Here is a 19,284-nt window from a genome sequence, read left to right on the forward strand (position 1 = left end):
GGAAACTTTGCAAAAAAGAATGGGCAGGTCTAACCAGGAATCGAACCTGGACTCTGAGAATCAGAATCTCATGTCCTAACCATTAGACTATTAGACCTTGTGATTGGTTATGATTCATGTATCTTAGCCAGTCTTATATGGATAGAGAGAATGTGGGGAGGAATTTAGTAGAACCATCACTGGCTAACGAGGCACTTAAAAGTGGATCCCCATGTTCAATGCCCAGGAATTTGACCAACAGTCTTTGGAGAACAGTGATCGTTCCCACAACATCAACAGCCAACGAATGCCTTATTCTATACGCAACAGTAGCGCCAGATAACCATGGCAGGCCCTATGGTCCGCCTCCACCGTCAGCAGCGAGTAGTTGCTCGGCTTCCCACGGCCCGAGAACCTATGCAAATAAGATGTCCTAACGCGATGCTCCGATGTTTTGTGTGGACTGCTGATATGCGCCGTTCCTGGAGGCATATCGAATTACGAATAAGGATCCGGCGGATGCAACGCACTTCTTTGCCTCTCTAGACGTATCCGTACTCAATCATCACAGCACGTGAGTCGTTCTGCTTACATCCAACACACGTCGGGGCCACCCACCGAACCGTCGGTCCACGTCGGGAGGTGACCAGCCCAGCAGCAGTATCGATACTTGGACCGAGCCCAGGTACGTGAATGGGCGGCTCTCATGTGGACGCGAAATCACCAGAGGGCTTCGCTCGCCACGACGGGGAAATTGAGATGGAGTATCCAGTTTGGCTAGGGGGCGGGTGGTACACTATGAATTCTGCCTTGGCATCCATGGCCTCGACCTACGGGTACTTGCACAGAAGTTGGCCAGAATCCGTGGCGATGGGTCGGTCAAGTATCCAAATTGGTAACGTTGCCCGAACCTGTGGAGGGGGAAAAAAAAAAAAAAAAAAAAAAAGGCGGTGGATGGGGCAAAAAAGGATCCCACAACGTTATTCGTACGTATTACAGTATACTCAGTTGGTTCAGTCGACTGCCGAAATAGGGAACCCAGGTAGGGCGACGACTCCCCTGACTGGCCCTGACGGCCCTGGCTAGGCCTGACTCGTGTCGCCCAGCCATCCCCTAGTACAGAGGGGTCTCTAGACGCTGGGCAATCAACACATCCAACAGTCCTTACGAACAAGGGAGAAGGTCATGTTTCTTAGTCGGGCGTCGAATAGCGATCACGTCAGCGTAATTCCACACATGTTGTTGGACGAACAAAGGAATGGGATGGCGAAGCGGTGTCTTGTCCCTTATCTATCCGCAGTCGAACCAACCGACAGTCTCCCATGGCCAGTCCAGCTTGGAAGCCGAATCCCCGAGTCCAAGCTGACAGGTTGGCCAGTGGAACAACGACTGGCCCGCCATCTTCAATCGCAGCTTCCTCATCCGTCGATGGTGTGCGGCGCACCGACAGGGGGTCACTGGGTACACCGAGGTCCTCGACCGTTTTGTGTCTTTGTTACGTACGAGAGTAGCGGCCGATCCTGGCCTCGTCTCGTCGACTCGCTCACACGACACGACGTGCTACGAGTAAGAAGCATTGTCATTGTCCCCCACCCACCAGGGGTGGAACTTGGGGGTCAATCCAATGAAAGCGTCTGCCGCTCTTATCCGCAAGGCCCGCAAGCCACATCAAGCCCATCCCGTTGCCTCTCTCGGCTTGCATGGGCGGGGCGGATCTCTTTTAGGAATACGCAGTTGTAGTTTCATTTCGTGGAATGACGGGTCGAGGTTTACATCGGCCTTATTTGAACGAAGAGAGACAGAGAGAGAGACTTATAAGCGACCGTCTTCGAGTCCAACGTCTCTTCAACATCACATGCCCTACCGGCACATGATGCTGTACTTTGCCCGTTATGGCCATCTTCGGCCCTTTTCTTCTTTTTCTCTTCTTTTTTTGCGGGGAGGGCCTTTTAGTTCCAGCCTGTCGTACGGATAAAGCTTAGTTTGAAGCTTTGGCCGAGTAAAGCGGGAGCCAAGCAAGCCAAGGGGATATGCCGAAGGTAAATACTCCGGAATGAATGGGTGGCAACGAAGGGAGTAAGTAGCAGACTGGACTTTTCTCTTGTCCAAGGTGGTGGACATACGCCGAGGTTTCACGGGTTGTCTATGTAGTCTCAACTATTATAGTATGGCCAAGGGAGGGAAAGGTCCTGAAGGAACGGCTCCGAGTACGAGACCTGGAGCCTCCTCGAGATGCTTCTCATGAATGGCCCTGCGGTCGCTTTCACTCGCAACTCCTCTCAGCCATTGTCCGCGGCCCCTCGGCAGCTTCTGGAAGGTCGCAGTGGCCGCACAGCAAGCACATGGGAATCCGGCCAGTGTCCGTCTCTCATTGTCAACCTGTCGGCGAGTACGAATGGGCGGCTACTAATGCCGGGTCCGGCGGCCTGCCAAGGAAGGTCATGACTCCATGGTTACATGTGCATCTTTGCCCTCCCATTGAACCAACCCCGACCATTGCGCTGTCCTAGACGACCTGCCTAATTAGGTAGCCGTGACCTTCCTCTAAGGAGCGCGAAAAGGAGACGGGGAGGGGAATCATTCAAAGCTAATCTGCCAGTAGAATTCAGTCCGTTGCCTTTTCCTGCGCCATCCTCCTCCGCGTCGTGCGACTTGCCGATCCAGTCGAGTTGCGCCGTTTGATGATTCGCTAGAGTCCATGACCTAGGCCGTTGTATAGCTCACTGCCATCTCCGGCAATATGGTTTGCCAAGAGGTAATAGCTGTCGTGGAGGCGACCCCAGAGAAAGTATGGAGGAGAAACTGATTCTCCACGTTTGCTGCGTTTCCTTGCCTCGTAGTTTGTTGCCCCAAATACTAGTCCGGGGTGTGGGTGTGTCAGGGCCATACCCGCTTTTGGGCGCTGTCGTGTCAGGTATTTAATAAAGTTCGCCGCGTCGCCCCCGAGTCGTCTGTCTCTGCTTGTTTTCGGTTTCCTGTGGCTTTTTATCTCCTAAGCCCAAGTGGACGCGGGGCATACTCTACAACCTTTCCCGTTTCCCGACTGGCCACCAGACTCGCTCGCCGTACGCTATACGGAAATCCCACCGATTCACACAGATCGCATCATGAGCGCCAACGTCGGTCAAGAAACGGCCGAGGTCGCCAAGGCCAGCGTGCCCGACGCCGCCGTCCAGGGCACCCACAAGGAAATCCACGTCGGCGAGGGCACCGTCGACGTCACCAAGAAAGAGACGGCCGACGGCTCGCGCCCCAGCCTCGACGAGGGCGTCTACGAGGATACCCCGACCGACGAGGACCTGCGCACCCTGCCCCGCGTGTCCAGTCCCCTGCAATGGGGCGTCTACACCATCGCCTTTGCCGAGCTGTGCGAGCGCTTCTCCTACTACGGCTCCGCCGTCCTCTACACAAACTTTGTCCAGCGGCCCATGCCTCCCGGCTCGACCACCGGCGCGCCCCTGGACCCTTCGGGCGAGATGATCCCCGGTGCCCTGGGCATGGGGCAGCGCGCCTCGCAGGGCATCAACCTCTTCAACCAGTTTTGGGCCTACCTGATGCCTCTCGTTGGGTGTGTTAGAAGTCCTTTTTGAAAATCAATAAAAACAAAACCGCTGACCTGACAGTGCCTGGATGGCGGACGCCAAGTTTGGCCGCTACTGGACCATCCACATCGCCATCGTCGTGTCGACCCTCGCCCACGTCGTCCTCACCATCGCCGCTATCCCCCAGGTCCTCCAGAACCCCAGCGGAGCCTTCGGCGCCTTCATCGTCGGCCTCGTCCTCCTCTGCACCGGCACCGGCTTCTTCAAGGCCAACATCTCGCCGCTCCTGGCCGAGCAGAACCGCGACACCCGCCTGCGCGTCGTCGTGCGCGACGACGGCAAGCGCGAGATCGTCGACCCGGCCATCACAAACTCGCGCCTGTTCCTGTGGTTCTACTTTGCCATCAACATCGGCTCCGTCGCCGGCCAAATCTCCATGGTCTTCACCGAGCGCTACCACTCCTTCTACCTCGCCTTCCTCCTGCCCACCATCCTCTTCCTCCTCGCCCCCGTCGTCCTCGCCGTCAACAAGAAGCACTACCACCTGACCCCGCCCACCGGCTCCGTCCTCGAAAAGTTCTTCCAAATGTTCTTCTACACCAGGAAGCGCTCCCCCGCCGCCTTCCGCATGGACTGGGAGCGCTCCAAGCCCTCCAACGTCCCCGTCGCCGACCGCCCCAAGTGGATGACCTACGACGACGCCTGGGTCGACGAGGTCAAGCGCGGCCTGCTCGCCTGCAAGGTCTTCCTCTTCCTCCCCGTCTTCTTCCTCGCCTACAGCCAGATGACCAGCAACCTCACCTCGCAGGCCGCCACCATGCAGCTCAACGGCGCCCCCAACGACCTGATCCAGAACCTGAACCCCATCAGCATCATCATCATCGTCCCCATCATGGACCGCATCGTCTACCCGGGCCTGCGCAACATGGGCATCGCCTTTACCCCTATCAAGCGTATGACCGTCGGCTTCTTCTTTGCCAGTGCCAGTATGATTGCCGCCTGCGTCATGCAGTACTACATCTACGAGATGTCGCCGTGCGGCTGGTACGCCAACACCTGCGCCGAGGAGGGCCTCAAGGCGCCCATCAACGTCTGGGCCCAGTGCTTGCCCTACGTGTTGGTCGGTATCGCCGAGGTATGTAGCCACGCTGTTGTCGCTTCAATTTGTTTCCGTCGCTGACCTTTCGTCTTCCTGTTCCAGATCTTCACCAACGTCAGCTCGTACGAATACGCCTTTGCCAAGGCGCCCGAAAACATGAAGTCCCTCGTCATGTCGGTCAACCTGTTCATGACGGCCTTCTCCTCGGCCATCGGCCAGGCCTGGACCCCGCTGTCCGAGGACCCGCTTCTCGTGTGGAACTACTGCTCCATCGCCGTCATCGCCTTCGTCGCCGGCATTGCCTTTTGGTTCTGCTTCCGTCACCTCGACGACAAGGAGGACAAGCTCAACATGCTCAAGAAGACCGAGTTTATTGGTTCCAACCAGCCTACCGCCGCCGAGAAGCAGGCTCTGGAGGAGAAGGTGTAACAGTGGTGCGGTGCGTTGCGTATTTGAAGCGCGTATATTCCGTGGGATATCTTGGAGGGCGACTTCGTGAAACAGAAGGGAGAAAAGGTGCGAGTGGTTATAATGATATACCCGTTATATAGGCGCGCTGTGTATGTATGCAGTTATACGAGTTACTGTACATTGAACGGATTATGCAGTTGTCCATCATCCATTACGTCATTTCTGGTGGTAACCGAGATTGGTGCTTATCGCTTATCGTCGACTCCGATATCGACTCGGCATCTCGACACGGGATGCTGTACCTCACCCTCTTCATCTCCTTATTCTGCTGTGTCCTTATTACTGCCACATCTTCCACTTTTACCTTTCCCATATAGGCTTCGTCACATCTAATCGTATCAACTTAACTTCCTAAACGTTCTCAACACTGTCTGTCTCCATATCCCATCGTCGAGATCAACATCATGGCATCCGCCACGGGACAGCGATGGAAAATCGCCGTCTTGGACGACTACCAAGGCATCTCCATCCCTCACTTCAACACCCTCGACAGGACCATCTTCTCCGTAACTCCCTTCCGCGACACCCTCTCACCGTGGGGCCACCCCGACACCCCGCAACACGTCAAGGAAGCCCTCGTGCGCCGTCTCGAGCCGTTCCACGTCATATGTGTGTTCCCCCTAGGCCTCGCATTCCCTGGCCCCGTCCCTGACTAACGCGAGCCAAGGCACCATGCGCGAACGCACCCCCTTCCCCAAAGACCTCATCTCCCGCCTCCCCCACCTCCGCCTCCTCCTCACCACCGGCCTCCGCAACGCCTCCCTCGACCTCCCCGCCCTCTCCGCCGCCGGCATCCCCGTAGCCGGAACCACAGACAGCGCCACCGCCGCCCGCGCCCGCGCCGGTTCCGCCCCGCCCGGCGCAGCCAACAGCACCAGCACCACCGAGCACGCCGCCGCCCTCATCCTCGCCGCCGCGCGCGGCCTCGCCCGCGACGACGCCGCCGTCAAGTCCGGCCTCTGGCAGACCGGCATCGCAGTGGGCCTGGCAGGAAAGACCCTCGGCGTCGTGGGGCTGGGACGCCTCGGCGCCGCCACGGCCCGGACAATGCACCTCGCCTTTGGCATGCGCGTCGCCGCCTGGAGCCCCAACCTCACGCAGGAGCAGGCCGACCAGCGCGCCGTCGAGATGGGTCTCCCCGTCGAGATTTCCGGCGTGGAACCTGGCGAGAAGACCTTCCGGGCCGTCGACCGGACGGCGCTGTTTGCCGAGTCCGACGTGGTCTCCGTGCACCTGGTCCTGTCGGAGCGGTCGAGGGGGTTGATTGCGGCTGATGACCTGAGACGGATGAAGAAGACGGCCATCCTGGTCAACACGTCGCGGGGACCGCTTATTGAGGAAGCGGATTTACTGGATGTGCTGAAAAAGGGAGGGATTCGTGCTGCGGCGCTGGACGTCTTCTCGCTCGAACCTCTGCCTTTCGACAGCGAGTGGCGCACCACGAAATGGGGCCAGGACGGCAGGAGCGACGTCGTCTTGACGCCGCATATGGGCTATGTCGAGCAGGACACCTTGGACGCGTGGTATGCCCAGCAGGTCGAGAACATCAAGCGGTGGCATAATGGACAGCCCCTGATCAACCCCTTGACTTGACGTGCGTACCAAGGGGGGATAGGGAGATTGGGCTCTAAAGCAGCAGAACCCTGTCTATTGAATGCGTGTGTATGTATCGACTAATCCCTTGGGCGACCAACACGATCCGGTGTCCCGCCTGGTTGGGTTTCATTCCTTGTTACCGCCTATCGTCTCCTATTTTTTGAATCCTCTACCTCCCGGCCCCATCTCATATCATACCCAGGTACCGTGTCTCGATCTTGGTCCCCGCGGTAGCCCCCTTGACGGGAATCTCCACCACCTCCCCCGGGACGATATCCACCAGGTTGTCGCCAAACACGACATTGTCGTCGTCGCACTCCAACGCCAGCCCCTTGACGGGAACCTCGGCGCTCACGCGAACGACCGAGTTGTCGCGGGCCAGCTCGGCGACCAGCTTCTTGGGCTTCTGGAGGTGCAGGTACTTGAGCGGCTCGGGCCAGTTGACGTAGCGCGCGAGCTGGGACCCGTCGGCCGACGAGACGAGGTAGGCGGCGACGACGGCGCGGGCCTCCTCCCCCGCGCCCGGGTTCCGCACGGGCACGTCCATGGCCACAAGCTCGGTGGAGCGGTTGGGCGGGATGTCGACCTGGCGCGCCGCCACCATGTCGTGGGTGCACTCGCCCGTCTCGACGTCCCAGACGCGCACGACGCAGTCGACCTTGCCCTCGACGGCCTCGAGCTCCAGGTTGGACGCCCACACCTCGATGCGCGTGGACCGGTCAATGCGCACGCGCGTGTACTTGTCCCGCGGGTGGTGGTGTTCCCGGCGGGTGACGCCGACGGACAGCGGGGCCATCTCGCGCTTGACGGTGTAGTAGGCGTGCTTGGGCCGCAGGTAGTAGTCGCAGATGGCCCACGAGGTGACGGGCCAGCAGTCGTTGGTCTGCCACACGAGGGCGCCGGCGCAGTACTCGCGGCCGGGGCCCTTCCACTGGCGTTTCCACAGGCGGTAGGCCGAGGCGAGGCACTCGGCCTGCATGAGCTGGGTGGTGTAGACGAACTGCTCGAGCGGGTCCGGGCCGTAGCGGAAGTTCTCGACGAGGTAGAGGCCGATGCGGCGCTCGTGGCCTTCGGCCTTGTTGTGGAAGTCGACGGTGGACGACTGCGGGTACCGGTCCGGGTCGTCCCGGCCCAGGGGCAGGTAGGCGTCGATGGTCTTGACCGAGGGGAAGGCCTGCATGCCAAACTCGGAGACGAAGCGGCCGCCCAGCTTGTCGAAGTTTTGGTACTTCTCCTGGGTCCCGTGCCAGACGTTCCACTGGTGGATGTCGCCGATGGTGGGGTCGCGGGTGTCGGCGCCGCCCCAGGGGCTGCCCGGGTGGTAGGGCACGTCCGGGATCAGCGAGGCGCAGGCGTCGGGGAGGAGTTTCTCGTAGATGTAGCGGGCGGGGAAGTCGGTGCGGAGCCAGTTCTCGGGGTCGGTGTCGGACTTGTCCCAGGTGAGGTTCTCCCCTTCGGCGTACTGGTAGTCCTCGTTGTTGCCGGCCCAGATGACGAGAGACGGGTGATGGCGAAGCAGGCGGAGGTTGGCGTCGGCCTCGCGGCGGATCGAGTCGAGCAGTTCGGGCCAGGCCGGGTAGTTGCCGCAGCCGAACATAAAGTCCTGCCAGACGAGGATGCCGAGCTCGTCGCAGGCGTCGTAGAAGGCCTCTTCCTCGTAGATGCCGCCTCCCCAGACGCGGATCATGAACTGGTTGCCGTCGGCCATGAGACGGATCCAGTCGTAGTAGCGGTCGCGGGAGATGCGGGGGATAAAGCTGTCGGCGGGGATCCAGTCGCTGCCGCCGCAGAAGATGGGGATGTTGTTGATGCGGAAGAAGAAGGAGGTGCCGGGCTGGTCCTCGAGGGGCTGCTGGACCAGCTCGGCCTTGCGGATGCCGATCCTCTTGGACGCCGTGTCGGTCTCGGCGTCGTTGGCGTCCAGGAGGGTCGCTTTGAGGGAGTAGAGGGGCTGCTTGCCGTAGCGGATGGGATACCACAGCGCCGGGTTCTCGACGTGAAAGGTGGCCGAGACCGAGGTATCGGTGGTGACGTCGACCGTCTCGGATGCGACGATGGAGGTGGAGCCGTCGAGGGATGATAGTTCGAAGCGGATGCGGGTGGCTTCGCCCTCAATCTCGGCATGGGCGACAACAGTGGCCGACTTGAGGGAGTCGTCGACGGTGGTGCGAGCGTAGAGGTCTGCGATGCGGGATTGGTATACCTCAAGGTGGATGGGTCTCCAGGGGCCGCAGGTCAGCAGAGTCGGACCCCAGTCCCAGCCCTAGTTAAGGGGACAGAGACAGCGTGTTAGTCAGGACGGTTTTGCGAAGGTCATGTGAGGGTACACTGGACTTTAGACTTACCCAGTGGTACTGGGCTTTCCGCACAGCAAACCTCGAATTGTCACCGTTCCAGCCTCCCCATTTATGATTCGGGTATTTCTCGACTAGCTCCCAACCGCGGAGATAGGCGCTGTCGAAGGTGATTTCGAGCACGTTTTCGTCGGGCGAGTCTCCCGTACGAAGGAGCGAGGTGACGTCTACGCGCTCTGGCACGAACATGTTCTCGGTCTCGAGGATGGTGGTGCCGTTGAGCACGACGGTGGCAAAGGTGTCGAGGCCATCGAAGGCCAGGACGGCCTTGGTTCCCCGTGACAGCGGCAGGGCAGACGCGGGGGTAGAGAAAGAGGTCTTGTATGACCAACGGGTTTCGCCGACCCATTGGACCTCGAGCTCATTTTTGCCTATGAAGGGATCGGGGATGATCTTATGGTGGAGGAGGTCGAGGTGGACGTTTGTTGGGAATTGGGCGACGGGGAGGAAGGAGGCGTCTTCCTTGTCTGCTTGTTTGAACAGCCAATTTTGGCTGATGGGGTGAACTTGACGCGCCATTGTCTGTTCTCTTTTCCTTTCCTTGAGATGGTAGAGATCCCAGGGGTTCGCGGAACGCCAGAAATTCGAGGGGGGGAAAGGGGATGACGAGAAGTCACTGGGAGGGAGGTAAATAAATAAGGAGAGAGGGAGGGAAGGTAGGAGTAGAAGCCAAAGGGGAAGAAGATATGTATAACAGGAAAAAGCTAGGCAACTATCGTGTAAGTCGGACAGTCGAGGTGAGAGGCTAGACGCGAGGTTGCACTCAGGACAGGGGCGTGTAGGTGTTGGATCCTGAACCCCTGTCTCCAGGGTAGCTCACTAGTGTCCGTGGTTGGCGTTAGGTGACCAAGATGAGCTAGTTAGACCGCTAGGCCAGCTGGTTAGGATGGGATGGAGATGTCCGTCGCTTATTGTTTGCATTGTGGGTGATGTGACGATGGTGTTGTGGCGTAAAGGGAGGAAACGGGAGTGAACGTATGACGAGGGGTAGATGAGGGGTGTTGACGTGCATGACGTCAATCAAGAAGTAACTCGCACAAAGTACCTACACCGGTAAGAAGCATACTGGGCTAGGCAAGTAAGGCGTATATTAGCTAAGGTATCTATCTTATATACGTATTGTCTCTGCTACGCGTGTGTATTATCCAATCTATTCCTATACGAGTGACTTGGGGTTGAGCAATATCCTACGTCGCGTTTCACTACAGACACACCGCCAAACAACAGTCAAGGGATCTACGACAGCCATCCGCACCAATCTCACAACATCCACAATCCCCCTCTTCGCCAATCACGTCGACGGAGAGTTTCCATCCGCGATGCATCTCGCAGGCCAGTTCCGCTCCGCGCTCGGAACAACCATGGAAGGCCGGCGACCACTCTTATTCAAGACCGACCCACCAACCCATGTGGCATAACCGCGGAACGGACTGCTCCGATGACCTGTTACGGTAGTCTGACACTTGTGCATCAGCGAGATCAGCGGCAGGTTCATTTATCGGCGTCTAACAGAGTGGTGGCGGGTAAGCCGAGACGAAAGGAGCTTCTCCCTCCCTGGGTATGGAAAGGGAACAGGTCCAAGGGTACGAGGAGCGATGCATGCATACTGATCAGTCCATCGTTGTATTCGAGTCGACAATGTTATAAGACCTGAAGTATAGGCGCTGGATGCAGTAGCATAGGTTGTCGAATCACAAGGCCAACAAAGAGGTGGAATAATAATAATAGTAACAAGACATAGGAGAACACGACATGGTCAAATCATTACATGTATGTATAGTATATATTAGGGCTTTTATTAAAAGTGGCTGTACAACGTACAGTTTGTCTGTACAGTTCGCCTCCAGCTGCGTCGTGTAGGTAATGTGGTCCGTCTCCTTTTCCATGCCAAGGTGAAGAAAGGAAAAGAGGAAAGATAAAGAAAAGACAAAAAAAAAGAAGGTATCGTGGTCTCGCCTTGAAACGCCATGCACACCCATCCCGCCCTTTCGTCGCTTTCTCAAGTGATGCCATGCCGTCAACGGTCCTCCCGCCATTACTACTACCCCCTTCAACAGCAATTGCCCCCTCTCCGCCGACTGCTCAACGTAAACACCTCCTCCCACTCCCTCAACCCGCCCCAATTACTGGTCCCCGGCCGCCCGCCCCTCGTCCTCCCCCTCCCTCCACCGCCGCCTCCCACACCCCGCCTCCTCAGCCCGGCCTCGTCGAGAGTCGCCGAGGTCATGGAGCTCTTGACGCTCGCCACGTCGCTGGCCCCGGCGTTCCACCCGCCGTACCCGCCGTACCCCCCTCCCCCGTCGCCGTACTGGATCCCGCTCATCGGGTCGTCCGGGTCAATGTCGCCCAGCTCGATCTTGGTCAGGATCATGCGCGCCAGCCGCCCAAAGATCTCGTCCACGCCTTCGCCGCTCAGCGCGCTCGCCTCCATCACCACCGGCACGTTGACCGTGCTGGCCCACCGGCTCGCTTCCGCCGCGCTCACTTCCCTCCCCTCCGGTGCTTCCGTCGCCTTGGACCCCCGTCCCAGTGTTCCCATGCCCGTTGCCGTCCCCACCGAGCTGGGCGTGGCGCCCATCCAGTTCGAGCCCACGCTGCTGGGTGTCGAGAGCGGCGGCGGCGGCATGTGATGCAGGTGCGGGTGCTGTTGCTGCGTGTTGTTGCCGTTGTGGGCGCTGTAGTGGTCAACGGGGTGGTCGGACGTCAGGTCCAGCTTGTTGCCCACGAGGATGATGGAGAGGTTCGGGCTCGCCAGCGCCCGGGCGTCGTTGAGGAAAGGCGCCAGGCCGCGAAACGTGGCGTGTGAGGTGATGTCGTACACCAGGAGGGCGCCTGCCGCGCCGCGGTAGTAGGATCGCGAGACGGATCGGAATCGTTCTGTGCCGGCCGTGTCCCAGAGCTATGGGATGGTCGTTCGGTATCGTCAGTCCTTTGCCTCTCTCCACCAGCCCCAAGGAATGTTCCACAATAAGACTCTGCCTCACCTGTAGTTTGATGCGTTTCCGCCGTGTGCCGGTGCCGACTTTGATGATCTTGCTTGCAAACTCAACGCCGATGGTCTGTGACGAGAGGATGCGCCATTCGTTTTTGACGAACCGGTGGAGGAGACACGACCTGCGGGAGCCGTGGAGGATATGTCAGCGTCCACATCTGCACCGCATCGCATCGGTATACGCGATTTGCCATTGCATTCGCATCACGCTCTTGCCTTGCCTGGTTGATAGGGGTGTTGTAGTACGTACTTTCCCGACCCGCTGGGTCCAAGGAGGATGATCTTGGCCAAGTAGTCGTACATGCTGTCCAGCTCCTAGAGGACCCCAATACTGTCAGCTCGTTTTTTTCCGTCCCTTTCGTTTCCTTATTTCTTCCCTTCCCTGGTCTCGGGGAAAGTCGCACCTGGTCGCCGGCCATTACGGTGCCGTCGCTCTCTTCGCTGGCGGCGCTCGACTTGCGCGGCCTCGTCATGGTGGCGGCGAGGGCGGACCGAGAGGAAGCCTGTGCCTAGCGTTCGGAGTAGACGTGAGGTCGTCTGCGCGTCTCGACAAAGTCGTTGGAATCGTCAAAGATGTCCGACGCGTCGGGAAAGGAGAAAAACGTCGAGACTGGCGATGCGAATCCGAGCTTTGGTGGAGGCAGCAAGCTGAATGAAGCAGACACGGAGGGCATGAGACGATGCGGCGGAGAATAGTACGTGTAGATGGATAGGGCGGAGGAATGCGACGTTGAGGTCGCTCCTCGCTCTTGGAGGGGAGTCGTATGACTGGAGTATGTGGATTTGTGGATATGGCTTGGGTGGGCGGAGATGCTATGTATGAGTGGTTCGGTTCGTGGTGGTGATGCATTATTACCTACGTCCTTGCTTTCGAATACGGAGATCCAAGACGAATGCTTGGCGGCTTAGTAAGACACGGAGTACAAAGACGGAGCTTTATTCCTGTATCTATACACGGTATAAGTACCCGAGGCTGTCATCTTGCGTCACATGCCTGGCTGTTGGAACTAAGGTACAGAGTCAACAAACTCGACATGTTTGCTTCTCCAAGTTTACTGGGGCAACACTCGGACAACGGACCTGATGGTCAAAGGCAAACGGTTTCATCATGGACTGGCATTATTCTGTCATATCGCTCTGTCACTGGATGGCGAAGCCTCGGTGTGAAAGGTGAAAGAATGAAAGTACCGTTTTTGACGGTTCACGGTTGATAAGCTGTTTGCAGGTCACCTGACCTGCCCAACGTTACGTTACGCACAGCCACCCAGCCACCAGCCATCGCGACTGAGCCACGACTCGAATCAGTAGCAACGGTCGCTGTTACAATAGGACCTCAGATAGTGGTGGTTGACATGCGTAAATGGTCGGATGGTATAAGAAAGATGTTTGAAGAGAGAAGGAGAACAAAGTGTAGATGTTGCGTTCCAACTACGATGGGGAATATGACGTTTAAGAGCCTTACTCTCTAATTACCGTAGGAGGGGAGTGAAGAAACCACGAGAAATAGGAGAAGAGAAATACTTTGGGAGCAGTGATCATACGTGTTCGATAATGAATGAATAGTTGCTGATTTCCGTGTGTTTATCAGCGTGGAGTTCGCAGGGTCATACATATACAGGAGCCAGATATCACATGCGTAGGGTCTCGGTTAGCGGCTCTCAGGGGCTACGTACAGTGGTGTAAGGTTGCTCCAGGGGCTGCTTTGGGACGCAGGCCACTGAACAGGCCGCGCTGCCCAATTCCACAGCACCCGAGGTCCAACATCAGCAAACAAGACAAACCGTCAACGTTACACATCAGCCAAAAGACGCATCAGCAGCATCACGATACGGCCGTTCACATTCCCCATTATGAAAATCAAAGGCAGGACCTTTATCGTCTCGGGCGGGTTCGTACACTCACTCATAGCACTCACCACACCCTCCGGACCCTTCTTCCCACACACCTACCCTCTCTCCTTATGTCCATGAGGACATGCTCACTAACCCCTCATCGCGAATAGAGCGTCCGGCCTCGGCCGCGCCTGCGTGGAGGACCTCTGCAAAAACGGAGCAAACGTCGCGGTCCTCGACCTCAACGAGGAAAACGGCCAGGACACCCTCCGCGCCGTCGGGTCTTCCTCGGCCCGTTTCTTCGCCTGCGACGTCACCGACACGGACAGCATCGCCGCCGCCGTCGAGGGAGCGACCTCGTGGGCCAGGGAATCAGGCAAACCCCTGGGCGGCGTCATTCCGGTCGCCGGCATCGCCAATCCGACCATGGTGCGTTTCCCAGACTTGATATGTCGATGCATATATGCAATGCGGCCAAGAACTTGCTACTCCTGTCGTTATTAACTCATTCATTATTCCCCTGCCTGCATGCAAGACATAAACAATATGCTCATTGATTCCAGCTCCTCGACAGGGATGGCACACCCACCCCCCTCTCCGCCTTCGACCTCGTCCTATCCGTCAACCTCCGCGGCACCCTGGACCTCATCCGCCAGTCCCTACCCCACTTGATCTCCCCGCCCGCCTCGGACGAGGACGGCGAGCGCGGCGTCATCGTCATGGTCTCCTCGGTCGCCGCCTACGAGGGCCAGAGAGGCCAGACGGCCTACGCGGCCAGCAAGGGCGCCGTGGCGTCCATGGCGCTCCCGATGGCGCGCGAGCTGGCGAGGCACGGCGTGCGCGTGGTGGCCATCGCGCCGGGCATCTTCGAGTCGCCCATGGCCAAGCTCATGGCGCCCAAGGTGCGCAAGAGCCTCGAGGGCGCCCTGGAGTTTCCCCGGCGGCTGGGTCGGCCCGACGAGTTTGCCGACGTGGTGAGGCATGTCATTGAGAATGTCATGTTGAACGGCACGGTTCTAAGGCTGGATGGCGGCATTCGCCTGCCTAGCAAGATGTAGTGGTGGACGGGTGGGTGAGTTGCGCTGGTGGATGGCGGTATGTAGTGTATATACGATGAGATGATCGCCCTTTGCTTCATTCACTTCAAATGGCCGACCGGTGGTAATGTTTCTCGTTATTGTAATCTATTCTCGTAGGACTTGTACGGTATGTCACCTTGTCCAATGTCATCACCTTATCAAACATTCAACGCCAGCAGCATCAGGTATCGCCGAAACAACTTGCCTCCTCGGTTGCCCCTATCTTAGCAGTCGCCATCCTATCCAACAACTCGTCCCTCTCCCCGTTCCTCCATAAAAGCTTACAGCTTCTCGAGCTTCTCATTAGGACCGGCAATCAAAATCTTAATAACCTTGCCCTCCTTGACCTTCTTAAAGGCCGCCTCGGCATCCTTAAAGCTCACAACCTCGGAGATGAGCGCCTTGACGTCGACCTTGCCGGCGGCCACGAGCTCAATGGCCAGCTTGTAATCGCCGGGCCCGTAGCGGAAGCTGCCCTTGGCGGTGACCTCCTTCAGGCAGAGGGCCATGATGGGGAAGTTGATGTCGCTCTTGCCCATGCCGCCCTGGACGTAGGTGCCGCCCATGCGGACGGCGTGCAGGCTGGTCTGGATGGACGGCTCCGCGCCGCTGGCGTCAATGACGACGTCGGCGCCCTGGGGCAGGCCGATGAGGTCGCAGATGGACTTGGCGTTCTCCTCGGGCGAGACGCGGCGGGAGAGGTAGGTGTGGGTGGCGGCCAGCTGGCGGGCCATGTCGAGCTTGGACTGGAGAATGTCGACGGACGCGACGACGGAGGCGCCGTAGGCGCGGGCGACGGCGGCGCAGAGCAGGCCGACGGGGCCGGCGCCCATGACGACGACGGAGCTGCCGGGGGTCACGTTGGCCTGGCGCACAATGTGCACGGCGACGGCGAGCGGCTCGATCAGGGCGCCCTCGCGCAGGGTGACGGCGTCGGGCAGCTTGTAGCAAAAGTCGGCCGGGGCGGACCAGAAGCCCGTCAGGGTGCCGTGATAGGGCGGGGTGGCGGCGAAGACCATGTCCGGGCACAGGTTGTAGTGGCCGGCCAGGCAGGGCCCGCAGCGGCGGCAGGGGTAGCCCGGCTCGAGGGCCACGCGGTCGCCCGGGCGGAGGGTCTTGACGGCGGATCCCACCTGGACGACGGTGCCGGCCGACTCGTGGCCGAGCACCATGGGTTCCTTGACGACAAAGTGGCCGATGGCGCCGTGGTCGTAGTAGTGCACGTCGGAGCCGCAGATGCCGGTGTAGTTGACGGCCACGAGGACGTCGTGGGGGGAGGAGAGGGTGGGGATGGGGCGTTCTTGGAAGGTGACGTCGAGGGGCTTGTTGAGGATGAAGGAGAGGTTGCTTTGGCCCTTGACGGCGGGCTGCGACTGGGAGCTGGCCATTGTGGGTATGTGTGTATTAGGTGAGGAGAGGTCGTAAAGGAGACGGGTGTCGTCTTTCGTTTGGAGGGACCGGTGGAGGTCTAACTCGCGGTGGTCAAAGGTGACTGGGTCAATTGGTGACTGGAGGCCCAGGAAGCTCTGGATAGGATGATTCTTCGTGGTGATGTCGGCGCAGATGTTGAGAGTTGGCTGCAAGAAGATATTCGTAGACCAGTTAAGATGGAGGAGGTAGAGGTAGAGGAGGTAGAGGAGACAGATGGAGGAGATGGAATGGAGTGACGTGTAGATGAGAGTAACGGGAAGAGGGAAGATATTAGATGATCGGAGGAGGTAGAACACCGGTAGTGAGGGGAAGAGGAGAAGGAAGCTATTATTAAGATGGTGTCTGGAGGAAGGGAGAAAAGAAATTAACCGTCGAATTCTCTGTTAGCCCTCGTGATCTCGACTTCCACCCGTGTCTCCCATTCTTCCCCACGCCTTGAATTTTTCATTTTCCTTCGTCTCCCTTTCCATTCTTCCCTTTTGCCTTTTTTAACCTTCCTTTTTCCCGTCCTCCCATTCCCATTGAACCCCCCTCCCCCACCCCGTCACTGGTGTTAGTAGCTATTCGTAACCAAATCCCGAGGTGCAGGTGAAACCAGTTGCTCGTCTGACGTAAAGAAGTGGGGTAAGCAAGGCCTCGACCCTGGTAGCGACCGCCGCGGGCCCCGCTTCTCCTGCTATCTTGGGGGGTTCGTTCAGCCTAATACGGGGGTTGTTTTACCAGGGAGCTGGCACGTGGGGGCGCTGCAACGGGAGCCCCGATAGCGTTACATGCTCGCTAAAACTGCCGCACGGTGCTCACCGTTGCATTTTATCCGTACATTTACCCGCGCCAATAGGAGAAGAGAAATTCAAGGTCAAAAGGGGTGAACCTCAACACCAAGATTTGTGCTGCAAATCATCACCACATTTCACAGGACTCGATTATTAAGGGCCTTTTTTCTTCTTTTTGTTGTTTTTCTTTTTCTTTGACCATGATTACTTCGACTTAAATCTCCCACTTCTTCGTAGAAATTTTCTACAAGACGATATCATGCAAATTTATAATCATCTTTTTACGATGACTGAATAAAAGTAATTAATGCTTCTCGTGTATGCCAGCGACGGCAAAGGTAAGCCAGAGGTAAGTAAATAAGCGGTATCTGAATTATCCCCAGTCAATCCCAACTCCATCTTTCCTGGTCCCGTGCCGCTGTTCTCCAATCTAGTTTTGTCTATCCCGCTCCTCGTCCAGTCAAACCAGTCCTATTTATCCTCACACCACCACCTTCTCGGCCGGATCACCAGTGGTAAACCACTCAAACTTGACCCGCGTCCTGTCCACCCCCCTCTCGGCCAGGAACCTCCCCGTCTCCTCCATAAACGCCTCGGGACCACAGATGTAGTACAGCGCGGCGCCGTGGTCGAGGTGAAGCGGCGTCTCAGGCGCCTCAGCCAAACTGGCCAAGTCCATGCGCAGCGCCATGAGGTCGCGCTCCGTCTCGTCCCGGTCCGCCTCAAACTCGTCCATCTCCGCCACCCTGCTCTGGAAAAAGTGCGCCGACATGTTTGTCCGCCCGCCAGCCACCTGACGCACATGTTCCTGGAACGGTGCTGTCCTCTTCGCCGCCCGTCCCGCCGCCCCCCGTGGCGACGACGCCGACCAGTGCACCCAGCTAATCGGCCGCTCTCGCACCGACGACGACGACTTGCCCGACGGCGTAGTCGGGGTCCCCGCCCTCGACGGCACAGGCGACTCGGCCGCCACCGACCCGTTGAACATGGCCATGAGCGGCGCGGCCCCGATCCCCGCCGAAACCAGCACCAGCGGCAACGACCGCCCGGCCTCCAGCGCGTCCTCGTCGACCCAGAAATCGCCCGCCGGGTGCGACAGCTCCACCGTGTCGCCGGGCCACTTGTCGTCCAGGAGCAGGTTCGACACCACGCCGGGTCGGTACTTGCGCATGTCGTCCCTGGCCCCGCCGTTGATGCTGCTCACCCGAACACCGCCTGATGTCCCTTCCCCGCTGACAAGCTGGCCCATGTCCCGCCGCACGGTGACGCGGTAGTAATCCGGCCGCGGTGCCTCCGAGAGCGCGTACTGCCTCATCTGTGGCCGGCCGCCGAGCTCGGGCACCTCGACGCGGAGCGATACGTACTGGCCTGGTCGGAACAGGGGGAGACGCCGCCCGTCGACGGGGTACAGGTAGAACGAGACCATGTCGTCGGCCTCGTCCACCCTCTTGTCGATTCGAAAGGGCCGCCATCCGGTCCAGGCGCCGGGGGCGTTGCCGTTGGTGGTAGCGGTCGTTCGTATTGATGCGGCGTCGTGGCGGTGGTGTGCTGTGGTAGTGGTGGTGGCGGTGTCGGCGGCGAATTCGCGGTATAGTTGGGCCTCGCGGCCGATGAGCATGCGGGACAGGACGGCGTAGGCGTGGGACCAGGCGGCGTGGAGGTCCGGGGTCCAGGCCCGGCCGAGCACCTGGGCAAAGGCCTGCAGGAGGTATTTGCCGACAATGTCGTAGTGTTCCGGGCGGATGCCGAGGGAGCAGTGCTTGTTGCAGACGCGCTCGAGGCGGGGGACGAGCTCGCTGGTGTGGTTCAGGTTGGCGGCGAAGGCGAGGATCAGCGACGTCAGCGCGCGAGGTTGCCTTCCCGTGGCCTGGTTGGCGGTGTTGAAGAGCACTTGCAGTTCCGGGTGGCCTCGGAGCATGTCGGAGTAGAACAGCTTGGCGATGGTCTCGCCATGTTTCCGGAGGTCGGGGATCGAGCCCTTTACCAGGACGGATTGTTTGTATGATAGAGCCATGGGCTGGCTGTCGGCGTCGTATCGTGATAGACTCGGAGAGAAAAAAGAGAAAAAAAAGAAGAAAAAATCAAGAGCTATGCTTTTTGTCTATACTTCAAGTCGAAAAGATAAAGATGGTCAGG

The 19,284-nt window shown here is 58.7% G+C and overlaps 9 protein-coding genes and 1 non-coding gene across 10 annotated transcripts; 5 read left to right on the top strand and 5 right to left on the bottom strand.

Annotated features, from left to right (window-relative positions):
• Positions 1-25: 25 nt before the first annotated feature.
• ACRALDRAFT_t131 lies at positions 26-97 on the bottom strand. The gene has a single exon. It is a non-coding gene; the product is annotated as a tRNA-Gln (tRNA).
• A 192-nt stretch (positions 98-289) lies between these two features.
• Positions 290-790, top strand: ACRALDRAFT_2033983 (uncharacterized protein). Its single transcript, XM_071020745.1, has one exon. It carries the CDS (start codon positions 325-327, stop codon positions 523-525), a length of 201 nt encoding a protein of 66 aa, XP_070875709.1. The 5' UTR covers positions 290-324; the 3' UTR covers positions 526-790.
• Positions 791-3,086: 2,296 nt separating this feature from the next.
• Positions 3,087-5,049, top strand: ACRALDRAFT_2103133 (uncharacterized protein; the record flags this gene model as incomplete). The annotated part of the gene is made up of 3 exons (XM_071023130.1): positions 3,087-3,547; positions 3,603-4,656; positions 4,723-5,049. The coding sequence occupies 3 exons, from the start codon at positions 3,087-3,089 to the stop codon at positions 5,047-5,049; spliced, it is 1,842 nt and encodes a 613-aa protein (XP_070875710.1).
• A 446-nt stretch (positions 5,050-5,495) lies between these two features.
• Positions 5,496-6,684, top strand: ACRALDRAFT_1069450 (uncharacterized protein; the record flags this gene model as incomplete). Its single annotated transcript, XM_071017673.1, has 2 exons — positions 5,496-5,700; positions 5,759-6,684. The coding sequence occupies 2 exons, from the start codon at positions 5,496-5,498 to the stop codon at positions 6,682-6,684; spliced, it is 1,131 nt and encodes a 376-aa protein (XP_070875711.1).
• Positions 6,685-6,874: 190 nt separating this feature from the next.
• ACRALDRAFT_1062387 (glycoside hydrolase family 2 protein) lies at positions 6,875-9,560 on the bottom strand (the record flags this gene model as incomplete). Its single annotated transcript, XM_071016598.1, has 2 exons — positions 6,875-8,950; positions 9,033-9,560. 2 exons carry the CDS (start codon positions 9,558-9,560, stop codon positions 6,875-6,877), a joined length of 2,604 nt encoding a protein of 867 aa, XP_070875712.1.
• Positions 9,561-10,811: 1,251 nt separating this feature from the next.
• On the bottom strand, positions 10,812-12,868 carry ACRALDRAFT_1062388 (uncharacterized protein). Its single transcript, XM_071016599.1, has 4 exons — positions 12,438-12,868; positions 12,284-12,348; positions 12,026-12,155; positions 10,812-11,940 (listed from the first exon to the last, which is right to left on the bottom strand). Exons 1-4 carry the CDS (start codon positions 12,504-12,506, stop codon positions 11,092-11,094), a joined length of 1,113 nt encoding a protein of 370 aa, XP_070875713.1. The 5' UTR covers positions 12,507-12,868; the 3' UTR covers positions 10,812-11,091.
• Positions 12,869-13,027: 159 nt separating this feature from the next.
• Positions 13,028-13,506, top strand: ACRALDRAFT_1062389 (uncharacterized protein). Its single transcript, XM_071016600.1, has one exon. It carries the CDS (start codon positions 13,068-13,070, stop codon positions 13,242-13,244), a length of 177 nt encoding a protein of 58 aa, XP_070875714.1. The 5' UTR covers positions 13,028-13,067; the 3' UTR covers positions 13,245-13,506.
• A 377-nt stretch (positions 13,507-13,883) lies between these two features.
• Positions 13,884-14,923, top strand: ACRALDRAFT_1030710 (uncharacterized protein; the record flags this gene model as incomplete). Its single annotated transcript, XM_071014899.1, has 3 exons — positions 13,884-13,921; positions 14,036-14,294; positions 14,429-14,923. 3 exons carry the CDS (start codon positions 13,884-13,886, stop codon positions 14,921-14,923), a joined length of 792 nt encoding a protein of 263 aa, XP_070875715.1.
• Positions 14,924-15,225: 302 nt separating this feature from the next.
• ACRALDRAFT_1030443 (uncharacterized protein) lies at positions 15,226-16,332 on the bottom strand (the record flags this gene model as incomplete). Its single annotated transcript, XM_071014894.1, has 1 exon — positions 15,226-16,332. The coding sequence occupies one exon, from the start codon at positions 16,330-16,332 to the stop codon at positions 15,226-15,228; it is 1,107 nt and encodes a 368-aa protein (XP_070875716.1).
• Positions 16,333-17,436: 1,104 nt separating this feature from the next.
• ACRALDRAFT_1041179 (uncharacterized protein) lies at positions 17,437-19,248 on the bottom strand. Its single transcript, XM_071015209.1, has 3 exons — positions 18,353-19,248; positions 18,050-18,310; positions 17,437-17,974 (listed from the first exon to the last, which is right to left on the bottom strand). The coding sequence occupies exons 1-3, from the start codon at positions 19,160-19,162 to the stop codon at positions 17,630-17,632; spliced, it is 1,416 nt and encodes a 471-aa protein (XP_070875717.1). The 5' UTR covers positions 19,163-19,248; the 3' UTR covers positions 17,437-17,629.
• Positions 19,249-19,284: the final 36 nt, after the last annotated feature.

Source organism: Sodiomyces alcalophilus (genome assembly GCF_042370955.1).
Source record: "Sodiomyces alcalophilus JCM 7366 unplaced genomic scaffold ACRALscaffold_3, whole genome shotgun sequence".
NCBI classification, from domain to species: Eukaryota; Fungi; Ascomycota; class Sordariomycetes; order Glomerellales; family Plectosphaerellaceae; genus Sodiomyces; species Sodiomyces alcalophilus.